Source organism: Scardinius erythrophthalmus (genome assembly GCF_964197995.2).
Source record: "Scardinius erythrophthalmus genome assembly, chromosome: 15".
Taxonomy (NCBI): domain Eukaryota; kingdom Metazoa; phylum Chordata; class Actinopteri; order Cypriniformes; family Leuciscidae; genus Scardinius; species Scardinius erythrophthalmus.
In genome coordinates, this window is record NC_138235.1 from 33,311,310 (window position 1) to 33,337,001 (window position 25,692).

The 25,692-nt window shown below is 38.8% G+C and overlaps 2 protein-coding genes and 1 long non-coding RNA gene across 4 annotated transcripts; all 3 read right to left on the minus strand.

Annotated features, from left to right (window-relative positions):
- Positions 1-143: 143 nt before the first annotated feature.
- Positions 144-11,617, minus strand: LOC308702862 (torsin-1A-like). The gene is made up of 5 exons (XM_081385996.1): positions 11,318-11,617; positions 3,197-3,462; positions 2,624-2,799; positions 2,362-2,495; positions 144-1,266 (listed from the first exon to the last, which is right to left on the minus strand). The coding sequence occupies exons 1-5, from the start codon at positions 11,460-11,462 to the stop codon at positions 1,016-1,018; spliced, it is 972 nt and encodes a 323-aa protein (XP_081242122.1). The 5' UTR covers positions 11,463-11,617; the 3' UTR covers positions 144-1,015.
- An 893-nt stretch (positions 11,618-12,510) lies between these two features.
- On the minus strand, positions 12,511-24,882 carry LOC308702864 (torsin-1A-like). 2 transcript variants are annotated; one of them, XM_081385998.1, is made up of 5 exons: positions 24,684-24,882; positions 16,725-16,990; positions 15,414-15,589; positions 15,124-15,257; positions 12,511-14,830 (listed from the first exon to the last, which is right to left on the minus strand). In XM_081385998.1, the coding sequence occupies exons 1-5, from the start codon at positions 24,826-24,828 to the stop codon at positions 14,589-14,591; spliced, it is 963 nt and encodes a 320-aa protein (XP_081242124.1). In that variant the 5' UTR covers positions 24,829-24,882; the 3' UTR covers positions 12,511-14,588. The 2 variants fall into 2 exon arrangements, with proteins under 2 accessions (XP_081242124.1, XP_081242125.1); XM_081385999.1 differs by lacking the exon at positions 16,725-16,990 and having other exon boundaries at positions 12,512-14,830; positions 24,684-24,870.
- On the minus strand, positions 19,909-23,632 carry LOC308702865. Its single transcript, XR_014031659.1, has 3 exons — positions 23,580-23,632; positions 22,650-22,683; positions 19,909-20,898 (listed from the first exon to the last, which is right to left on the minus strand). It is a non-coding gene; the product is annotated as an uncharacterized lncRNA (long non-coding RNA).
- Positions 24,883-25,692: the final 810 nt, after the last annotated feature.

Consider the following 25,692-nt stretch of genomic DNA (forward strand, 5'->3'; position numbering starts at 1 on the left):
AGAATTACTAAACCTAAAATAGGCCAACCTGAAAATATACAACTGAAAGCTATTACTCGGTATTAATCAATATTTTAATAGTATAAATAATATTAGTATAAAACTGAATAGATCTATGAATAAAAAATATATTCATGATTATTGGTCTGTTTTTCATTTAATTTCAGTCTTCATTGACGAACTGCCTTCGTCTGTCACATCCCAAATAAACATACAAAATAACATGCGTATTAAAATAAAAGGTGTCCATTTCAAATACTGTAAGCTTTCATGCAATATACAGAAGTTTCTAATGGATGTCATGTCAGTGACACATGCTATAGTCACGTTTAGACCATTAACGTTACATAAAAACGCGACCTAAAGCGCAATAAAAGGTAGAAGAAAATAACCAATTAAACGCGGTGTGAGGGCGATAATAAAAGGACATGCCGTTAGAACGACCTCTGACGAATGTGCATTATCCAGCTAGCCTGTTAGCTAGCTCATGCATTTATCACGAATATGACATCAAAACGAGAGAAGACTATTAAAACATGAATGGATTATGAATATACAGTACCACTACGAATGGTGAGAGAAGTTCATCCATCCATCCATCTGAGTGACGCGTTCATAAACCATGACACATGCGCATTAATATTAGCAGAGATTCATAGCGGCACATACTCACACACTCTCTCTCTCTCTCTCTCTCTCTCTCTCTCTCTCTCTCTCTCTCTCTCTCTCTCTCTCAGACATTTAACGTGGTATTACCATGCCATTACAAAAACACACTGATGGTATCAGATGCAAAGGTAAACACGTTTCTTTCAAACCCGACTAAACAGACTGGACATAGGTCTTTAACATTTTAATACAGAGACTCCAATTCAGACTCCAGTCCAGATAGCAATGTCACTTGTCACAGAAATATTAATTAGTTGAATTAAACAGAGATGTAAGGTCATACTTCATTGCAGTACAACTGTATGTTTAAAAGTTAATTGGAACAAGTGCTGCTAAAGTCTTTAATCTATTCATCCATTTGTAGGACCAACTTCTGTCTGACAGACTTGCAGCCTTTAACAGAAAATATTTTCTCTTTTTCAGGAAAGAAGGGCATGTCTCTGGCCACTTTCTCTGCCAGATCAATGTCTTCAGTCATGTTCAGATGGACCATCTCAGCCATGATGCACTGACGCACATGCTTCAGCTCCAGAGGTAGGAAAGGAATATAGTGATCAACCAGATGATGATCTATGAGACTGGAGTGCTGAAATCCACCTGTAGACATACACATTAAAATGAAAGGAGTTATTTGATGTCTAAATGCAACCTAAATGTAAATGGGAGTAAATGTATCTTATTAAATATTCAACAAATTAAATATTCACGCTATAGTTGTTGTGCGTGAGCTGATAAGAGACTGGATTAAGCGCGCAGCGGCACAGACGCGTGGGCTTGTCGATCACATCCCTTTTTCACAGACATCGCTTAAAACTTTGTAGCTTGGTCGGATATGGCACTAGCAAAGAAAATCAACAATTGGAAAAGTCGTATTGTGCCTTTTACCCCATTACCATACTTTTACATAATCTTCCGTTATTGAAAAACTGTTGCTTTAATTAGCTTGAACAACTTTGAAAACCATTAACAAAATATATTCAATAATTTTAGCGATACTCGTTTGCTACTTAAATCTACAACATTAAAAAAAACATCAAATATTAAATCAAATAAGCACAGAATCCACTCTGCGCTGTTGCCCACGATTGCGTCAAGGATCAGCCAAATTTCCACGTGCATCTTGAAAAGCAGATGTTTTGGAAAAGGCTGCTGCAAGTTTTTGTGCCAAAGGGTTAGCAGTAGCACAAAATAAAATAAAAAGCGCCTTTTACCCCGGTGCATATTTAGAACCGTTGTACCCTACTAAAAATGAAAGTATTGGTATTGGTGCATGCATCCCTAATTCAGTATGATTATATTTATTAAAATCATAAATGGATTCTGCCTTATTGGAACCTTACTTGTCCAAGTCCCTAAGCCCATCCCATCCTTAACTCTAACCATGTTGAACCTGCTGATCAGTAAAGGTGTCCTCGAAGGTCCAGGAAGGGAGCCACAATTATATTGTTTTATACATTTATATGGATTGTATTTTAAAAGGTTATACGTATTTGGATGTACGCATATTCTATATACTTTGGGCTTACAATATGAGCTGCAAGCGTCAATTTGCCAGCCCATCCGATCACTGCGAAGACAGCGAAGTATTAAATACCCTTCAATTATTTTCACTTTTCAAAAAATTTCTTCATTTGAAATACATTGAAAATATAAATATTTTGCAGAATACTTAAATGATCTTTCAATACATACTGTTTTTATCATTAAAAATGTTTCGAAAGATTTTAGTCTCCATTTCCTTGCTGTTCATCCATAGCTCTTCTCGATCTTTGCCTTCTCTCCAGGAATCCAGAGCCACTTCAGCAATCACATTCCCACCTGCATTACTAAGAATAAAAACAGCTTATTAGGGCAATGTTTTGGGAGAGTACAGCTATTTAACTGCCACTAATATGTTGGCTACAGCTGCATTTGTGGAAATCTTAAAAACAAACCCATGATTTGAGAGCTTTACCTGAGAAAAATGAAGAGTGCATTGTGGAATGACACTCCGTCTACACGGGCATTGTAGTCCAGAAAGGCCTTTATGGTGTCAATCAGCTTTGGCTGCATCTTGTCCATTTCATCAAATATGAACATGGAGCGGGGAAAACTTGATACACTTTTAGAAATCCACTCCTTTAGCTGTGCCTGAATAATAAGAAAATGCAAATCCCAGTAGAGAAATTACTTCTGATATGTGCAATATTCCCACGACCATTTTACAAATATGTACATTATTTTTACTTTCATATTATAATTTTAATTATACAATTTACTAAATTGTCAGTGTAGTAATGAATACTGGGCGAAAAATGGTGTCCGTTAAACAGAAACACAATTTCATTACTGTTTAAAATGAAAATACTGAAACTGTAAATGACCCAAATCCACAACTATCTGGCCAACTCTGAGTCTGAGAGTCTTGTGGGTCATCTTACATCTTAAAGGTAGACAGAGCCTGACCATATAGAAGCAATCATTTATTGTAAATGTGATTGCTAGAGTCTTAGGCCAAGGCTAAAAGGACTACCATTTATTTACTTACGCTGTACAAGTCTGACTTTTCTTTGTGTGGGAAATGATGCTCAGATATATACATGTGAACATGTTTGCTGTTTTCCCCTTTTTCATATATGTTTCTTGCGATGATTTTAGCAACATGATTTTTTCCAACTCCTGTAGTCCCATGGAAAGAGAGAACCAGCGGTTTGTTTGGTTTGCTGTCAGTCATAAATGATGTTACAGATTTTAGTACAACATCAGACGCAATGTGCTGCCCAAAGAGAGAGTCTCTTAAATCTTTCTCCAAACCTGAAAGATGTGCAGAAATGTTAAGTCAAAGATTGTTTGTAGCTTGCAATTATCATTTGTGCTATAAACAGATAACTAAAAAATAACACGGAAAGCAAAAAAGCATTTCAAAAGAAAGAAGCATTTTTGTCTCAGTACAAAATACAATAGCAAATTAAGCTGCTGTAGCCAGCTGAAGAAAAGTCAAACCAGCTCATGCAGGTTCCCTTTCGAAACGTTTACTCATATTGCATCTGCTATGGGGAAAACTCCCTTTTCTCCGATTACTGAAGCCTTTTATTCAATAACTCAGTGCTGCTGCACAGCCATAACAGTGAGAGGATTCCCCAGTGCTGCTTGCCGAGTTTTGCCTCACTGCGCTTGCGTTCCGTGGCTCAGCAGCAACCAAGACAACGAAGCGGAGCCGCAAGGCACATCTCCGGCCGGTTAAACGCTACTCATTTCAATACTGTAACAGGTGCTGTTCTCCCACCTCAGCGCGAGACGCAGCCTTTAATATTTCAAACAAGATAGACGCTCCCCCTGTGAGAGCAAAAATCTCCTCACTGCGCCTGCGTTCCACTGTTCAGCAGCTACCCAGGCTCCGAAGCAGAGCTACAAGCCACACCTCCGCTCAGCCAAACGCTACCCATTTAATCTGCTGTTCTTCCACCTCAGTGCGAGACGCAGCCTGTAATACTTAAGCTATTGCCACTTGACTTGGGCATGGGAGTGTTGAGCTGAATTTTGGGGACAATCAACTGAGGTTATTCACCACGCACTTTCACAAAGTATATGGATGCAGCACTCTCCCCCCTGAGACAGAAGGGGATGCGCATCCTGAATTACCTCGACGACTGGCTTGTCTTAGCCCAGTCAGAGGCAGAATTTAATTCATACAGATCTGTGCTCCTCAGCCCTTTGGAATGCCAGGGATTCATGATCAACCAAGCCAAGAGCTCACTGTCTTACAGCCAGGGATTCTCTTTCCTGGGGGCAGTTCTTGACTCAGCCAAGATGTAGGCAGGGCTAGCAACCGAGGACGCTCAGTGTTAATGACTGTTATATTGTCTGTTTTGAAATGTAAATAATATAGTCCTTAAATTGATTTATTATTTATTTTTGTATGGTATCTATTTTTTTTTATATTGGGTTTCATTTGTGTTATGGTAACAGAGGTCTTTTATTTTGACGTTCGCCCGCGTGAGCGGATATAATGCGCATATGCGGATTATGTCCAAAACATTTTATGTCCAAACATTTCAGTATGGAACGAGACCCAAACGTACATGGTTGTGGTGTCAAAGGTTTACGGTTTGCAAGGAGTTTAAAAGGATTTAGCTCCTGGTTTAAATGGAGAACAAGGTACGGTTGTAGACTTCCTGTTATTTTGTTTTGATTTATTTTCTTTGTATCAAGATTAATTGTTGGTTGTTGCTTTGTTGTTTATGTATATTTAAGTCTTTAATCTTATTTGGTTTTGATGTATGTTTATTTCAAGGTTTATTCATTTTGGTATTTTGTTTTCTTTTGTACAAGCTTTTACGTTGATTCTCAACGAGTCATGGTGTCCAACGGTGATCGAATCTGTGATGACGGACATTCAAATAAAGTGTGTGGGAATCATCAGTAAACGAGTTCAACCTTTCTTAAACCAGGCAGCTACACTCAGACCATCCAGCGGCACACAATATTGTTCAGAGTTGGGGCCTTTTCCCCTCTCTGAACCTTTCAGCGGATGCTAGGCCTAATGGCCCCTGAGTCATCAGTACTTCTGCTGGGCTTGCTGCACATTGCGCCCCTGCATTACTGGCTGAAACTACAGGCCCCTACTCACGCTTGGCGATCAGCTTGCCTTTGTGTCAAGGTGGACCACGGCTGTGTCAGAGCCCTGGTCCCTTGGATAGAACCCAGCCGAGACCGGTCTGGAGTGAGCATGAGGTTGGTCTTGAGGAGGAAGGTGATTACAACAGATGCTTTCAATACGGGTTGGGGAGCTCTGTGCGAGGGCAGACTGACTTCTAGCTCCTGGTCGGGCATGGAAAAACGTCTGCATATCAACTGCATGAAAATGACAGCGCACCATTGTCTTAGTCCGGTCGGTCAATATGGCGGTGATGTCCTACATAAACTACCAAGGTGGACTCAGGTCGAGGCCTCTGTACAAGCTAGCCAGACGCCTGCGCTCGCTGAGAGCGGTGCATGTGTCGGGCTGACAGATCCAGGGAGCAGACATGCTGTCCCGGGACAACGTGTTCCCAGGGGAATAGACCCTCCATCCCCAGATGGTTCAAACGATTTGGAGTATCTTTGGCAAGGCAGAGGGCAACCCCAATATTCTTTAAAAAGAGCAGGGATGCGCTGGCCCACGAATGGCCCAGCCTCCCCATTTACACGAGGGTCGCGCTACTCCCTCAGGTCATCAAACGAATCAGCGAGGACAGACGCGCCATCCCTCTGGTGGCCTTCTCTGGCAGACTCAACCTTGCTCGATCCTTTTCGATTACTGGAACCTTGTTCCAATCGAGGAACTCGAATTGATTCAGCATCTAGCAGCAGCCCCATGGCCAATTCCCCTGAGGAAAGACCTTTCCCAGGCAAACAGGACAATCTGGCATCCCCAACCGAGCTGTGGGCCCTCCAGGTATGGCCCCTCAACGGAGACTTATGGACCTCCTAGCGAAATTCCTGAATACTATCTCTGAGGCTAGAGCCCCGTCCACGCTTCTATGCCCTTAAGTGGTCTGTTTTCCCCTACTGGTGTTCAGTCTGGAACCAAGACCCTATTCATGTGAAGTACCGCAAATTCTTTCCTTCCAACAGGTGCTAATGGATGTGGGTCGCACCCCCTCAACGCTCAAAGTCTATGTGGTGGCCATAGCAGCATTCTATGTGGCCGGCCAGTCGCTGGGTAGAAGCAACCTGGTTGTTCGCTTCTTGAAAAGGGCAAGGAGGCTCAACCTCAACCTCTGCCTCTCGACAATTACACTTACCCTGCCCTGTCCGGGCCTTAAGAGTTTATACAGAACGCTCTGCCCAGTTTAGGCAGTCAGAGCAGCTCTTCGTATGCTTCGGTGGCCGCTCCAAAGGGCTTCCGGTCACAAAGCAGAGATTGTCCCGCTGGATAGTGGACGCCATCGCATTGGCTTACACTTCTATGGGCCTTCAATGCCCCATCTGGCATGGCCTCTCCGTGGGTGTGGTCCAGTGGTGTATCTATTGGTGACATCTGTGCGGCGGCCGGGTGGTCCTCGCAGTCCACCTACACCAGATTTTACAACTTTGAAGTCCCTGCACTGCAGGCACGAATCCTCTCTGTCTAGTTGGAGTTGATCTCTGAGTGAGCTTAATCCACTATTACCTCTCTGGAGGCTCCGACTACAGTCCAAGCCCTTTTCTGGTCAGGCGTAATTCTGCCCTCTCTTAGCCCTGTTGCCCACAAGTCCCTCATCCAAGCGCCTTAGGCTAGGGCCTTAGAAGATGTTGTTCTGCTTAAACATAGCACGGCGTGATTGGATTAGTTCCCCATAGCGTCTAGCAGATGCAATATGAGTAAATGTTTTGAAAGGGTACGTCTCGGTTACTAAAGTAACCTTGGTTCCCTGAGATAACAGGAATGAGTATTGCGTAGACAGCCGTGCTATGGCAATACACAACTTGGTGTTCATCGCTTCAGTCGAATTAAAGGAACACTCCGACTTTTTGGGACTTTAGCTTATTCACAGTATCCCCCAGAGTTAGATAAGTCCATACATACCTTTTTCATTTCTGTGCGTTCTGTAAGTGTTATTTGACGCACCCACCGCTAGCCTAGCTTAGCACAAAGACTGGATGTAAATGGATAAGGTAGCATACTAATCCCAATAAGTGACAAAATAATGCAAACATTTTCCTATTTACATGTTGTGATCTGTATAGTCACAGCGTGTACAAATAACAAGGCTATATGACAGAGACCATTTTTAATCGTATAAATACTGGGAACTATATTCTCACTAGGCGTAGGAGCACAGCTACTTGGGCGGAGTGGCTACTTGGGCGGAGTGATTAGCGCAGCACACAAGACGCCCTGTTGTGAGGAGCAGAGAGTTCGCTCAGAGTTGGAGTAATAGAGTCAGCAATTACTAGATAGTAAATTTATAGTTTACAATCATGGGTGTTCGCTGTATCTTGTCTTACAGCTTCCAAAGTTTGTAACTCCTCGTCTGTGTATTCTAGCTCAAACTATATGGTTCTGGATCTTGGTTTGATACCCAGTAAAATTCCTCTGACAATTCCTCAAAGTCAGCCATGATCACGAGTCACGTTTGCTACTAGCTAGTTAGTCACGTTTGTTTTGTTTACGGAACCATCAACAGGGCGTCTCGTGTGCTGCGCTAATCACTCCGCCCAAGTAGCTGTGCTCCTACGCCTAGTGAGAATATAGTTCCCAGTATTTATACGATTAAAAATGGTCTCTGTCTCATATAGCCTTGTTATTTGTACACGCTGTGACTATACAGTTCACAACATGTAAATAGGAAAATGTTTGCATTATTTTGTCACTTATTGGGATTAGTATGCTACCTTATCCATTTACATCCAGTCTTTGTGCTAAGCTAGGCTAGCGGTGGGTGCGTCAAATAACACTTACAGAACGCACAGAAATGAAAAAGGTATGTATGGACTTATCTAACTCTGGGGGATACTGTGAATAAGCTAAAGTCCCAAAAAGAGCGTGTTCCTTTAACCTAATGGCGAGACCAGCTGCTCTTATAGTCAGATGCCTCGCCCCTTCTGATGGGTTTTCACCTTGGTTCGGCGGGATGCTCCCCGATTGGCTCACGCAGACACAACGCATCGCCATAGATTCATGCAGTTCCCACTGCTCCGCCAATAAGTTATATGGCTGGGAGAAACAATCGATTCACCTAGCTATCACGATTTTTTCTCAAATTGATTTTTTTATTCCAGAATCGATATTAATTCAAATTCAGTTGCTTTATTTTTGTCCTTGCTTGTAGATGAGGTTGACAGAAGTTAGCCACTTTCGTTCCAACAAAGGATGAAATGTGTCGTTATCTATGAGTGTTGAGTGACATAATATCCCAAGTGGATGTGTGGAAGAGACGTGAGACTGAAAGCACTGAAAAGAGATAAGAAAATAGAGCTGCACGATTCATCTTTAAAAGACTGTGATCTCGATTCAAACACCCACCCAATCTTTTAATTCGTCTGTCTATTAAACTTTGACAAAATCATATCGTAACATTCAAAGCTGTGTTGGCACTGCCGCTGACCCGGAGAGAGTTGTCATGAAACACCTTCACAAACAGTCTTTTCAACCTCATAGTATCATTATTTCTGTGATGTAATAGTTAAAATTATCATAGAAGTACTAACTTGGATAAAAGTTTAAAGTTCAATCAAGTCGCAGCTCGACGTTCGGACCGTACAGTGTGAGCACATAAATCCAGAGCTTTGGCTTTACATCGCATGCGATCTACTCGTTCAGTGTGAGTAGGTTCCTTACTGAAATCGCACAGACATCGCACAGTGTATGCCCGCCTTTAGGCTATTGAATAAAATCATATAAAAGGCATCAGAAATCGGAGAAAGAGGAGTTTCCCCATAGCGTTTAGCAGACGCATACTCGTAGTTCTCGTTATCTCAGGGAACCGAGGTTAGGCAGTAACCGAGACGTTTCCTGGTCAAATTTCTCTCGAAAAACCAGAGCAGCACACCAAAAAAATCTGACATAACACGTTTTCTGTAATTTCTACCACATGAGAAATTATCTTATAACTACTTCTAAAATGGTATAAAAATTGTGTATTCATTTTATAATAGCCTAACATTTAGAATAAAAAAAAAATGTTGTAATTCAGAAAGGGAATTTTTATGAAGAAACATAATGAAGGGTCATTTAATTTAGGTAGCCTATATCCCTCTCCCTTTCTTTCATTAATGTTATTTTTATTGGTAACGCTTTACTTGGAAAGAAAATGTATGTGGTAAAAACTATTTGACAACGTTATGTGGTATGAAGGACTAAAAATGACAGAACGAAAAATAAATAAATAAATAAATAAAAGTAGAAATAAATAAATAAATGCAGAAATAATAGTAAAAATAAATACATTTTGGTAATATCAATGGCTATTTCTGTATTTTTACATGTATTTATTTATTTATTTATGCATTTCTATATGTATTTATTTATGTATTTATACATTTATTTATATATTTATGTATTTATATATTTATTTATTTATTTATCTATATATGTATTTATTTATACATTTATTTATTCCTACATTTATTTATTTCTGTATTTCCACATTTCTACATTTATTTATTTCTGTATTTCCACATTTCTACATTTATTTTTCCCTGCGCATGTATGCTAATTGACCAATGGCTAAGCCACGCCCCCAAACGCGATGAGCCAATCACAGTACGCATAGCTAACCCAATACACTTGGACGTTCTCTGCTTCCTCGTCCATTGCAATGCGTTGCGGTTATCAGTTTGGTTTTCATTCGTTTTTATGTTTTTTTCTTGTCATTTTGGCTTTAAAACAGCGTGTGTGTGTGATTTTGGTTGGGTGACAGTTGTAGGTTACAGTTTGACAAGAGTTTACAGTTTGACAAAAGCACAATGTTGTGTTTTACACAAATATAAGTAGGCTTAACACTTTGCAGTTTTAATTATGTCCTGTATGAACAAAATGGAGTATGTTTTTATGTTTCCACTGTTCATCGCGCCCCGGCGCCCGCTCTCTGACACACACACACACACACACACACACACACACATTCCAGCAATGAAATCTTGACATCGCAGCCTGTTCATTATTCTGCGCTCCCACCAAACGCGAATAGAGCGTCAAATTCGCGCGTATCCGCGTCTAGTTCGACGCTTGAACATTTTGAATCCAAAGCGAATAGGACGCGCGTATAAAGCGAGCGTTTGAAGCGAAATAGCATCAAACTATAGTAACGTTTACACTGTGAAATGTAAATCTTTGATCTGGAGCTGAAGCTGATCGACCTTCTCAACAATAAAATTATTAATATAACCCTCCGATGTACTTAAGGCCCTTTTGGTGACATCGAGATGATATATAATCTTTCTGTCTCCAAAAAATCATCAATTGCCTCCTGTGAAATGTCTCCTACTGTGACAGCTGCCATAGCGCCCGTTACCGAATGTTGACTGAGTGAGTGGAGGGGGCGTGGTTAGCAATTGGTCAATTAGCATACATGCGCAGGGAAAAATAAATGTGGAAATACAGAAATAAATAAATGTGGAAATACAGAAATAAATAAATGTGGAAATACAGAAATAAATAAATGTAGGAATAAATAAATGTATAAATAAATACATATATAAATAAATAAATACATAAATGTATAAATACGTAAATAAATACATATAGAAATGCATAAATAAATAAATACATGTAAAAATACAGAAATAGCCATTTATATTACCAAAATGTATTTATTTTTACTAGGCTATTATTTCTGCATTTATTTATTTATTTATTTCTACTTTTATTTATTTATTTATTTTTCGTTCTGTCATTTTTAGTCCTTCATAATGTGGCACCAGGTTGAATGTAATGACAGACATGGTAATGTGTTATCAACAACATCATAACCAAAGTTTAGGAATAAAGAATTACGTTTAAACCCGACATGCAAAGGCTAGTCTACATAGGAAAAGAACTACAACAAAAACAAATTAGGCTTACAACGTAATATTTTTGTGCTTTTAGGGAATGGAAGTTATCCGACACATTCAACAAAGGAAATATTTAACGCAGTTTGAACCATATATCGTCAAAAAATACGATATCTACATTATTTTGCAGTTTATTTAGGCTACTCACCTTTAGGGTCAAAAGGCAGCAAACCGTCCCGTTCAATAAATGTGTTAACGACATAAGACACAGCAGCCGCGAACACATCCAGAAAACCCGAAGACAATGTAATATTAGACACCAGCAATAAAACTAACAAAAGGCGCGCTTTCATTGTGAAAGCGAATCATCCAGATCTCTTTCCGTCTAAGTTTACGGTTTCGTTTTTTAGAAAGTAGCCTAACTCGGAGGGAGAACTGACGGATTAGAGACGTAAATTGCACGCCTTCAGCAAACATCTATTTCATTTGAACCTTTTTATAGTCTTTTACATAGGCTACACGCTGCAATGGCATACGCCTTACAAATCTAATTTACAGACCACGAGGAAGAAAACGCGCTATTCTTGTTTTTCCAGTTTTCAGTATGTTGTTGACATCACTCGCTGTAACCATGACCACCACATAAATTATTTACGCTTCTTACATTGAACTGGGTGATGATAATAATAATAATAATAATAGGCCTATTTCACTTTATGAGCTCTTACATTTACATTAGGGTACGTTTACATTTATTACATTTAGCAGATGCTTTTATGCAAATCAACTTACAAATCAGAAGAGCAATAGAAGCATTCAAAGTAACCAACAACAGGGCAGCAATAGGCCTACTACAAGTGCTGTGACCAGTTAGTCCAGCACTGAACACATGGCAATTTATTCATTATTATTTTTAAATAGATATAGAATAGTAAGTGTTAGTATTAATGGGTCAAGTGTTGCCTAAAAAGATGCCTATTCAGAATTATCAATTTCTTGAAAATGGCTAGACTCAGCAGCTCGGGTTGAGCCTCTTAAATTATATTGTATATTTTATATATTATATATAGCTATGAAATACATGTGTATGAAACATTGCTTTGTTTTTCATTTCACTTCTGTATTCACTTCTGTATTCATTATGTGATTAAACTCTTCATGAGTTTACTATGTAGTTGGATCTAATCACAAAACAAACCTTCCTCATTGTGATCATGTGTTCTGCTGCCTGCAAATAAATAAATGTAATTATAAAATAAAGACTCCTGGAACTGATGACTCTGGGTTTAACCTCTTGAATTCTTTAGGAAGTGTGAGGCAGAAAAATATAATTGAGTATTCCCCACTTCTGTCTTTCGAACAATTGTCTGCAAAAATTGATCTGTCAAAACATAATTTCTTCAGGTATTTACAGCTAAGTAACTTTATTGCCAAAAAGACCACTTTGTATACTGATAAATCTTAAAATTTTCAACACAGGTAAAAATACCGAAATATTGCTAAAAGACAAGACAAAAATGTATGTTACATTGAGTTTGACCTTCCAAGGAGACAGAAAATCTTCGACGGATGTGGGGAAATTATTTTTCAGTAAATATCTCCAGTGGGATTGAGTCTGGGATCATGCTAGAGAATATCAGTGTGTAACAGAGCACATGCTATTCAATTCAAAATTGTCACTATGATCACAGACTCCATGACCTCCCTCTCTGGCCGCCAGAGGGCGCCCTCGCCCGAATACTGACTTTCCGATACGAACTCCAATTCCCATGATACAGCATTCCTGGACTGATACCGCTTCCACCTGCAATCACTGATCACACACGCACGCACGCTCGTCTGCATCTCGTTCCCTACCAGCACCACACTCGCATTGCAACCAGTGCGAAGTCTTGTTTTACTGCTGTGAGCAATTCTGAGCGTTTCTCCCGCATTTTGCCTCCCTGTGTTTGACCCATTCTGTACTGATCTTCACGTTGCCTGCTCATTTGACCCACTGCCTTGTATCTGGATTCTGTCTCGCTTGCTGCCAGCCTCTGTAGGCTACCCTTGCCTGTTTTCCACTACGTTTGTGCCTGCTCTGCCCTATTGACCTTGCCTGTGCCTGACCTTTGCCTGTCGACCATTCTCTTAAATAAAACTTGTTGCAAAATGGACCTGACTGACTCTGATGATTCGCAACAAAAATAGTACATCAGCTACATGTCACCCTAATATGAGAAATAAAATTGACCCAAAACTTTCCCCCTAAAAATGAAAAACATCAGTTGGTAATAATATTTATTGTATCTGGTCTTGTCACACAGAATTCAGTTGTTTTGGAAGAAAATTGCAGACCACATTGGCAATATTCTGGGATGAATCTGCAGTAGATGTTGATCCTTGTTCATTTATTCTAGGCCTGGCCGCTGGTATTTTGAATAAATATCATAAGAGATTTTTCAGTATTTTAACTTTTGCGGTAAGAAAGAACATTTTGATGTTCTGGATCAATGAGAAAACCCCTTCAATCAAAATAAATCGCATAAACTTGTGAAAGAACTCATCTAAATAGATTTTTTGACATGTACTGTACATAGGCTACATTACATTCTTCTAAACGTATTTAATTGGATATGGGCAGAGAGATGAGAGTCGACTCGAGTGTCCCGTGGCTGCTGAGGCGGCAGGGCAGGATCGATCGAGTCTGACGGGAGTTTTTCCCTTTTGGGCCTCTCCTGCTAGCTCTGTTGCTCTCATATCAGTTCAGAAAGCTGCTCTTGAAAGATGTCATACGCAGGTGGAACAGTAATAACTGATCCTGATTAATCTATTCAAGATCTCCGAGATGCTGCTATAACAAACATGGCACCTAATTACTACTTCACTGTTTTTTTGCTATTTTATTATTTTGCTTCATTTGACGTTTGATTCATTGCGGGTTCCCTCATACATCATACCATTGTTCCCTTGCGCACTTTACGCACTCTTCAAAAACAGCGCTGATTGTTGAGACACTAAAATATACAATTTATATTTGAATACAATGAAAGATATAGAATGTACTGAATGTTAGCTTGCTTATTGTGCTCAAGAACATGATCTACGTAAGTCCACATGTCATTTCACAAGAAACTATGCTTCTAACAACAGGTCGAGAGCTGTGGTTCCTGTAGTTCCACAGTGTTGTTGTTCCACTTCGAAAGCCAACGTCTCAGGTTCCCTTTGATGAGAAACAAGACGCTATGTCTTGATGCAATGTCTTGAAAACACACATAACTTGATTGTCAAAAATATTATCAGGAAAAATTATTCTCAGGTCGGCATACGTCAATCACACTGACACAAGGAAATAAACATTTGAATATAGATTTCAATACTCTAGATAGCAATGTAACTCACCAAGACTAAAACAAAGGAAAGATCATACTTCATTGCTGTTCAACTGTGTGTTTAAAAGTTAAGACAATAAATTGGACAACCAGTGCTGCTAAAATTGTTCATCTATACAGCACCAACTTCTGTCTGACAGACCTGCAGCCTTTAACTGAAAAGATTTTCTCTCTTTCAGGAAAGAAGGGCATGTCTCTGGCCACTTTATCTGCCAGATTAAAGTCTTGGGCCATGTTCAGATGGACCATCTCAGCCATGATGCACTGACGCACATGCTTCAACATTAGAGGTAGGAAAGGAATGAAGTGATCAACCAGATTCTGATTTATGATAGAGTGCAGAAATCCACCTGTAGACATGCACATTGAAAATGTAAAAAAGTTAATTGTGGGGAGTAAATGCAACCACATATTGAGGTTTGGGTAAAAGCAAATGCAATCATGGAAGCAACAATCGAAAAACACATTAATCAGGGACAAAATAAATATATTTAGAAAATGCATAAATATCACCAAATAATATATTAGGAAATATAAGTAGCTAAAACTTGAAAATGTGAATATATTTTAAAATCTACATAAGCTTTTGAAATATATGTATATATATTTTGACTGAATACTTCAATGAACCTTCAATACATACAGTTTTTATCATTGAAAATGTTTCGAAAGATTTTAGTCTCCATTTCCTTGCTGTTCATCCATAGCTCTTCCCGACATATGCCTTCTCTCCAGGAATCCAGAACCACTTCAGCAATGGCATTCCCACCTGCATTACTAAGAATAAACACAGTTTCTCATCAGTTATGCCAATCTTTTGAGAAGGTATGGGTATTTAATTACCACTCTGTTTGAATTTTATATAGCTAATATGTTGCCTACAACTGCATTTGTATAAAACCCAAAAACAGCCCACTGATTTGAGAGCTTTACCTAAGGAAAATGAAGATTGCATTGTGGAATGACACTCCGTCTACACGGACATTGGAGTTCAGAAAAGGTTTTATGACGTCAATCAACTTTGGCTGCATTTTGTCCATTTCATCAAATATGAACATGGAGCGGGGAAAATTTGATACACTTTTAGAAATCCACTGCTTTAGCTGTGCCTGAATAAACAGAACATGCAAATCCCAGTTAGAGAAATTACTTCTGATATGCATAACACTCTCACAAAATGTGCATTATTTTTACTTTCATATTATAGGCCTAGTTTTATTTAATTTTTTTTCACTATGTTTAAAAAATGGGCTAAAATGCTGTCAGTTTAAAGGAATAGTTCACCCAAAAATGAAATTGAGCTTACAATTGACTATACTGTACCTTTAGGCCATCCAGTGAGTTTGTTTCTTCATCGGAATAGATTTGGAGAAATTTGGCATTGCATCACTTTTTACCAATGGATCCTCTGCAGTGAATGGCAGAGATGAAAGTTAACAGCTGATAAAAACATCACAATAATCCACACACTCCAGTCCATCAATTTTATGTCTTATAAAGCCAAAATCTATGTGTTTATAATAAACAAATTAATCATTAAGATGTTTTTAACTTCAAACCATTGCTTCCGGCTAAACATTTTGAGTCCTCTATCTATAATATAGCTTTCTGTGAAAAAGTGAAAAGAAATCTCATCTGAATCAGAAAATATGCACAGACCAAGTGCTGTTTACAATCCAAAGGAGGACAACAGGGGATGTTACTTTTGTCACTGCAGGAAGCAGTATAATGGATAATGGACTCGTATTTTGGCCAGAAGCAACAGTTTAAAGTTAAAACATCTTAATTATGGATTTGTTTATTATAAACACGCAGCTTTTCGCTTCACAAGATGTCAATTGATGGACTGTAATCATGTTGATTACTTGTGGATTATTGTAATGTTTATATCAGCTGTTTGAACTCTCATTCTGACAGCACCCGTTCACTGCAGAGGATCCATTGGTGAGCAAGTGATGTAATTATAAATTTCTCAATATCTGTTCCAATGAAAAAACTAAATCATCTACATCTGGGATGGCCTGGGGGAGAATACATTTTTAGCTAATTTTAATTTTTGGGTGATTATTCCTTTAATAGAAATGAAATGCAACTTCATTACTATATAAATTGAAAGAAATAATTGCTCTGTAAATGACCCAAATCTTCTAAGAGTCTGAGAGTCTTGTGGGCCATCTTACATCTTAAAGCTAGAGGCCAATCTTGCTAGAGGCCAAGGCTAAAAGTACCACCATTTTTACTTACACTGTACAAGTCTGACTTTTCTTTGTGTGGGAAATGATGCTCAGATATATATGTGTGAACATGTTTGCTGTTTTCCCCTTGTTCATAAATGTTTCTTGCGATGATTTTAGCAACATGGTTTTTTCCAACTCCTGTAGTCCCATGGAAAGACAGAACCAGTGGTTTGTTTGGTTTGCTGTCAGTCATAAATGATGTTACAGCTTTTAGTATAACATCAGACGCAATGTGCTGCCCAAAGAGAGAGTCTCTTATATCTTTTTCCAAACCTGAAAGATGTGAAGATATGTGAAGTCAAAGACTGTTTGTAGCTTGTAATGATCATCTGTGCTATAATGTCTCGGGTTGCGACTGTAACCTTTGTTCCCTGAGAACAGGGAACGAGACACTGCGTCCTGAGACGCTACTGGGGAACGCTTTGACTGGTATCTGAAGCAACTGTCTAATCATGGCAATCGTATTGGCTAGCGGCAGACTATTACATCATACTAGTTTGACCAGGAAGTATATAAGGGGCGCCTAGAGAACATGTCATGGAGTACTGGAGGCAAGTTGCAGAACCCAAGTGCAGTTTATAAAATATCCCAAAACAAGATCAAACATAAAACCCTTATTTCTTTCTATAGGGAGCTGAGGTCGCTATAGTTTTACATTTTTTTACAGTGGTGAAGCGACCTGCAAAGCTCAACTTGTAATTTCAAAGAGCGGAGGCCTTAATGTCCATGAGGGTTCAGGCCCTTACAGCCTGAAAGGATGCACTCACTACCAAGAGGAAATGCACATCACATCCCTCAAATCCTGCTTCTTTTTTTTAGAGGTCACGCCTTCTCTGTGACCTGCTCCTCGGAGGAGGAGTGGTCCGGGAGGTGACGCTAACCCTCCAGCCCTGTCGGTTCTCAAACTGAGACGGGCCAGGGCCCCCTGGCTGCATGGGTGCAGACTCAGATTGGCGCGGAGTATGTTATTTAAATGCCGCCGAGCAGGAGAAAGCCCTTCTCTTTCTCCCTGATGTCCATCAAGTTCACCCACAGGTGTCTCTCTGTTGCCACCATCTCGCCATCGATCTACCAACCGCGGCGGCGGTCTGCTTGGTGGCGTGGAGAGCTAGGTCCGTGGTTCGGCGCAGTTTGGATACCGCATCAGGGGACAGAGATCTATGATCTATGATCTTTGTCTTTTAGCAAGTCAGCTTGGTAAGAAGCACTGCCTGGCTTGAAGCACTGCCATTGTGTGCAGCCTGACCTGCTGCTGCTTACGCCCTGCTGTTCAAGGGCGAAGTGTTCTTAAGCGGCTTTGTAGGCAGGGCCGGAGCTTTTAGAGTCAATGCCCTCCCATCTGTGAGACAGTTCGCGAACATCTCGGCGATCGGGGGCATCACCGCGTATCCATTCTCACACACCCCCTCAACATTTGCATAGTTTGCATGCCTATGTCGGTGGATGCGGGTTCTTCCATGCCTTGATCTCAGTGTGGAGGTCGGGATGGAAAGGAAGGCTCACAGGAGCTGGAGGGTTATGGCCAGAAGAAACCTAACTCGTCTAACCTGCAACGAGTGGTCTCTTCCCTAGCACGCTCCCATGACAGTTTGAGCCTGTCTGAAGGGCACTCCATAACCCCCGACAGCTCATCATACAGGACGACTAGTCTTCTTTGCCCTCAACAACCATCTGCTGCTCTTCCTGGCATGGTGCCAGTAGGGTGGTGATGGCGCAGTGGATAAGACACATGCCTTTGGTGTGAGAGACCCGGGTTCGAATCCACTGTGAGACACCCTGAGCAAGACACTTAACCCCTAGTTGCTCCAGAGGCGTGCGACCTCTGACATGTATAGCAATTGTAAGTCGCTTTGGATAAAAGCGTCAGCTAAATGAATAAATGTAAATGTAAATGTAGAGTACTGTCCGCTGAACCAGAGGATGCATTGGACGTATCCTCGTCCAACAGAGCGCTCTCATCAGCAGCCGAAGCACGTGAGAGATTAACTCCTCTCTCAAACTCTTCAGCTAGCTCCATCTGTGATCCCCACAACAGTCTTCTCTCCACCTCAGCATGAGAGGGACTCGAGCCGCCGGGCACAGATGCTTGTCCCTCTTCCCTCGAGAAGATAGACAGACTAAAGTGGAGCATCCTTAAAGGAAAACGCTCGCAGTGCACGCAAACAGCTCCCTCAAGAACTGAGTGTGCGTGCTCTTCGCCTAGACAATGAATGCCCAAGTCATGTGTTAGAAATCTCGGACATGGGTCGGCACACTGCTTGAAACACTTCTCAGACATTTTATTTAACTGATTTTCTTTACTTGATACCAGTCACGTTGAGGTGTTCCCCAGACTAGTGTCTCAAGATGCAGTGCAAGTTCCCTTTTGAAAATGAACTACAAATAAAACAGAAAGCAAAAAAATAAAAATAAATAAATAAATAAATAAAAAGTTGCATTTTTGTCTCAGTACAATGAAATCACACCCAAAATACGTTTAAAAAAAGTACTATAGAAAAATAAAACCGTTTTTAAGCAGACTGTAGCAGGCTGAAGAAAAGTCAAACAAGCTCATACAGGTTTCCTGGTCAAAAAATCCTGGTTTTATAAAAACATTCAAAATAAAAAAAAAGTAGGCTATTGTAATTCACAAAGGGATATTTTTATAAAGAAACAACACTGGAGTCTCATTTAATTTCTATCCCTCTCCTTTTCATTAATGCTGTTTTTATTGGGAAACACTTAGCCTACTTTGAATGAAAATGTATGAGATAAAAACTATTTGACAACGTTATGGCACCAGGTTGAATGTAATGGCATGGTAATGTGTTATCAAAAACGTCAGACAAAGTAGCCTACACTGTAAAAAAAAAACCTGTAAAAAAACGGTATTATTCCGGCAGCTGGGGCGCCAGAAAATTACCGTAAAATAACGGCAAAAAACAATCACGTTAAAATACAGTAATTTTCCATAATTAAATAACAGATTATATCTTTAATATTACATTAAATCTTATGTAATTACTGGGATTTTTAATGTTTTAAAAAGTCATATACACCTTTAAAACAATTAAATACTGTAAATTTAAGGTTTTATAAAATTATATTATATAATAATGCTGTCTATCTACAGTAATTTTCTTTTAATATAGTTTTTATGTGTAAAATAACAATGAAATTATGTATAAAAAATGCACACAAGTACATAAATTCAAATACAAATGTTTGTAAATTTACAGTTTTATTTTTTATTTGTACAGATCCAATTTCACAACATCTCTAATTACGTTCTTAATAATAGCAAATGTACAGTCAATTTCTTTTAAATTAACTAAATGTATGAGTACAAATTACCTGCATATTTAAAGTATTAGTAATTGAACAAACACTAAACATCAAGATAAGTGATTGATAGGAAATAGAAGCTTAGTATATAATTTAGAACATGTAAAAATATCCACAATAAAAAGCAATTACCGTATACCTTTACAGTATAACTTATTTTAACATTTACAATTACATTTTATCCAAAGTGACTAACCAATTAAGATAATAATTAAAGATAATAAAAAGCAACAAGTGCAGTGACAAGTCCCAGTAAGTCTAGTACAGTACACATAGAAAGGTGTTTTTTTTTTTTTTTTTTGTAACAAAGATTAAGTATTATTGGGTGAAGTGTTTATGAAAAAGATGGATCTTTAGCAGTTTCTTGAAAATGTGTTGCGTTGCGCCGGTCATTCCACCACCAGGAAACAGTCCAGGTAAATGTCAGTGAAAGTGGTTTTGTGTCTCTTTGGGATGATGGCACCACAAGGCGCCGTTCACTTGCAGAGCACATGCTTCTGGAGACACACAGATCTAAAGTAGTGAGTTTAGGCATAGGGCTACCTTTAAAGACAACTCTTGCTGCAGCATCTGGATCAGTTGGAGAGGTTTGACTGACACTGGAAGAGCTGCCAGGAGAGCATTACAATAGCCCAGTCTGGATAGAACAAGAGAGTTGTGTAGCTCCGATAGGAAGGGCCTGATCCTCCTAATGATAAGGCAAATCAGCAGGATCACAGCAAGTATGTTTTGGCTGAAAGCTGAACCATAAGCAGTTCTGTCTTGGCAAGGCTGATTTAAAGGTGAAGGTCATTCATCCAGCAAGAATTTTCCATCAGGTAGGCTGAGATGCGAGCAGCAACCGTCAGATCATCTAGCTGGATTAAAAGATATGTGTCATTAAGATAGTAGTGATAGGAAAAGTCATGTTTCTAAATGACAGAGCCCCACTAAGCAAAATGATGTCCGAAAGACGTCTTTTCAATGTCTTTGTTACAAAAATCAAAGGTTGAAATGCCGTCCACTGAGGAGCCAGAATGAAAGTTATGAAGTCTTTTTTTGACGTGTTCTGCACGTCCGATATAGACGTTCATCGAACCTTCGTACAAGGTTAAAACTAGTTAAAATGTGGCCATTGTGGACATATTTCAACATCATTTATGGTCTCATTTAGACATAATTACTTTGACTATTGCTGTCAGATGATCTTAGTGAGAATTAACAGAGGTTTAGATGTTGATATTCGTTTAATTTGAAGTGTCACCATTGTGGCGATCCGTGTTTGCTTTAGTTGGGCTCTTGGTCCCCGTTCCTTTTACTTTAACTTTTCTTTGGCTGCTGTAACAGTGTGTTTGTGTAACACAATTGTTGTGGCAGAGAAAGCCTAGAAAAAGTTTGAGGTGTTATCAGTTCAATGTTGATGATGACATAATTATCACAAAAATGGGCCTTTAATATTGTGTTTAAAGTTTTGTGTTTATATTTGCCATTAATAACCAACAACCTTGTGGAACTGCATTATTGGTGAAGGTGTATTTATTTGAAGGTGTATAAAAAGCATGTGCACATGATGTTTTGAGCAAGAGTATCATACAGTCACACACAGACATCAAGATTGTGCATATGATTTCCAACAATGGTGACAATTAAAAAAAAGCTTCATGCTGCAATGCATGATGGGTAGCTTTCATAGTACAAAACTCATCCTTAATTCCCAAGCTTTTTTTGGTTGTCACCGTTGTTGTGATTCATATCCAAAATCTTGATGTCTGTGTGTGACTGTATGATACTCTTGCTCAAAACATAATGTGCACATGCTTTTTACACACCTTCAAATAAATACACCTTCACCAATAATGCAGTTCCAAAAGGTTGGTGGTTATTAACGGCAAATATAAACACAAAACTTTAAACACAATATTAAAGGCTCATTTTGTGATAATTATGTCATCATCAACATTGAACTGATAACACCTCATACTTTTTCTAGGCTTTCCCTGCCACAACAATTGTGTTACACAAACACACTGTTACAGCAGCCAAAGAAAAGCTCAAATAAAAGGAACGGGGACCAAGAGCCCAACTAAAGCAAACACGGATCGCCACAATGGTGACACTTCAAATTAAACTAATATCAACATCTAAACCTCTGTTAATTCTCACTAAGATCATCTGACAGCAATAGTCAAAGTAATTATGTCTAATTAGACATAACAAAGTAATTAGACCATAAATGATGTTGAAATATGTCCACAATGGCCACATCTGAACTAGTTTTAACCTTGTACGAAGGTTCGATGAACGTCTATATCGGACGTGCAGAACACGTCAAAAAAAGACGTCATAACTTTCATTCTGGCTCCTCAGTGGACGGCATTTCAACGTCTGATTTTTGTAACAAAGACATTGAAAAGAAGTCTTTCGGACATAATTTTGCTTAGTGGGTAGTTAAAAAAATAATAAAAAAATAAAGAAAGATGGGTGGAATCTAACACAATCGTAATCTTGCTGTAGCAAATCCAAACCTTGTGCATACTTTTAGTGCAATCATATGGAATCAGAAGACTGTTATGAACATATGGAATCAGAACCGTTATGATTTTTATGTTTTAATGAATTCTTCCCATACCTTGTTTGCCATGATCATCTGCTTTCCACGTGACCTGAAATCACACACACACACACACACACACACACACACACACACACACACACACACACACACAAATAAAGTTATTTTAAAACTCAGTATTAGATTTACACATGTCAGAATATGTTCCATTGGGACAATGCAAAAACTCAAATGACTATGATCTTGAAGCTGAGCTGGAAAGGCTAACAGTAATATTTTGAGCTGCCATGTGATTTTAGCTAAGTTACATTTATAGAAAGTAAAGTTAAATGAATATGATTTACTGTGACCTAGCTGCACACCTAGGTCCTAGGGGTTCATCATGTTGTATTCATATTCTGATATTCCTGTTCTAGGCTTTCCTGTATCATCAACAAGTACCTTAAGTTACAGTATTTTGATTTCTTAACGGTCTTAATAAAGTTAGTCATGTTAACTATTACGAAATAAACAAAAGAAACACGGTAGGCCTATTTTTAGTAAAACTGTGGCTATTACAATGGTAAAAAATCAGCTAAAAACGTGTTTACTACAATTTTATTATAATAAAATAAAGTATTTTTTTAAGAGAAAAGTTTTCAGCTTCCAGACAGTGTTTCAAAATATCCCGCCATTTATTGATTTAATGTTACTGACTATCATAACGAAGATTTTATACACAATTATGGACTTTAATATGAATAACAAGTCTACTAAAGATTGTTTTAGGTCTTTAAGTTAATAAGTAGAGATGTGGGTTGGGTTCAACTGATCTTTCTTAACACAGATCGATAATTAAAAACGCATGCTGCATTTTCAGTGTTTTGCCCTGACCCAGTTATAACTGAACATCATTTAAGAATGCTAACGTTAGCATGGAAACTGTCTAACCACTTAACACAAATGTAATATAAAATATCGTACACACATGTAGTATGAGACTCTTACCTCAGCCGTTGATCGGTCGGGATGAGGTCCGCTGTGACGACGAACCAGGCTCACTGAAAAAGGGCGCATTATTTCTGGACTGACTGACAGACTACAAACAACTAATATGTGTTCAGCGCTCCTGCTCACGGGTGGTTGCTTCTGTCGAATACGATTATAGCTTTGAACCACTGTGATCACAATCCACGACTACTTCACGAGCGTAGACTGAAACTTCAAATCTCCCGCTTGCCCTTGACACAGATCGACGACAGAGACAGATCTGTAGCTAACTGTTGTGGGCGGGACTAGCAGCAACGAAACGTAATGGCGGATAATTTGAATCTGCGCGCGCGCGCGGGCACACACACACACACACACACACACACACACATACATACAAACGCACACAAAGCCACGCAGATTTGGAAAAACGATTCATAAAAGACATAAAATATAGGCCTAAATGAAATTTTCGGGCAAATAGCCTACAAATGATGATCAAAATGAACATCTATTTGCAAGACAAAATTAAAAGACTATAAATAATTAAATAGGCTTGCCTAATGTGTGTACAAATCTTAAAACTCACTTTAACCCCCACATGCTTAATAATCTTTAAGGAAAACATGTTTAGTGACTGCTGATTTCTGCAGTTATACCTTATTTTCTTTGTTTTCTAATTCCACAGAAATAATCTGTAAAATATTACTTAATTTTTTATGTAAAATTACACATAACCCTATAAAATTACAGAGAATTTCCTTTTAAAAACGTAAAATTAATGTAAAACCAAAATAAAAGCAATTACCTGTAAATTTAATAGTGGACCTTTAAATTACAACAAATATCTGTAAAATAACAGGTATTCACTGTATAATGACAAAACGACAAAATTCTGTTAAAAAATACAGACCGTTTCCTGTAAATTTACAGTTTTTTTTTACAGTGTATAGGAAAAGAACTGTACCACTACCACAACCCTTTCACGAAAAACAAATTACAATAGTTGTGCTTGTTGGGAATGGAAGTTATTCGACACATCCAACAAAGGAAACATTTAACGCTGTTTGAATCATATATCAAATAATAGCCTACGTCATTATTTTGTTTTAGCCTACTCACCTTTAGGGTCAAAAGGCAGCAAACCGTCCGGTTTAAAAAATGTGTAAACGACATAAGATGCAGCAGCCGCGATCACATCCAGAAAACCCGAAGACAATGTAATATTAGACACAAGCAATACAACTAACAAAAGGCGCGCTTTCATTGTGAAAGCGAATCATCCAGATCTCTTTCCGTCTAAGTTTACGGTTTCGGTTTCGGTTTTTAGAAAGTAGGCTATCTCGGAGGGAGAACTGACAGATTAAGAGACGTAAATTGCACGCCTTCAGCAAACATCTATTTCATTTGAACCTTTTTATAGTCTTTTACATAGGCTACACGCTGCAATGGCATACACCTTACAAATCTAATTTACAGAAGAAAACGCGCTATTCTTGTTTTTCCAGTTTTCAGTATGTTGACATCGACTCGCTCCTGTAAACCATGACCACTACAGAAATTCTTTACGTGCTTCTTACATTGAACTGGGTGATAATAATAATATACCTATTTTACTTTATGAGCTCTTTCATTTCCTACATTAGGCTATTTACATTTATTACATTAGCAGATGCTTTTATCCAAATCAACTTACAAATGACAAGAGCAATAGAAGCATTCAAACCAACAACAGGGCAGCAATATACAAGTGCTGTGGCCAGTCCCAGTTAGTCCTGCACAGTACAGATCTGTATTCAGCAATTTCTTGAAAATGGCTAAAAACTCAGCAGCTCGGGTGAGCCTCTTAAATTATAGGCTAATTGTGTTCACATTGTGTATGAAAATCACTTTGTTTTTCATGCTGTGCATTCACTTCTGTGTTCATTGTGTGATTCAGCTCTTCAGTTTACCGTAAGCTGGATCTAATCACGTACACCATCATCACAGGGAGTTATACCAAACCTTCCTCATTGTGATCATGTGTTCTGCTGCCTGGAAATAAGTAAATTATTTACTTATTTCCAGGCAGCAGAACACATGATCACAATGAGGAAGGTAAATGTAATAATAAAATAAAGTCTCCTGGAAC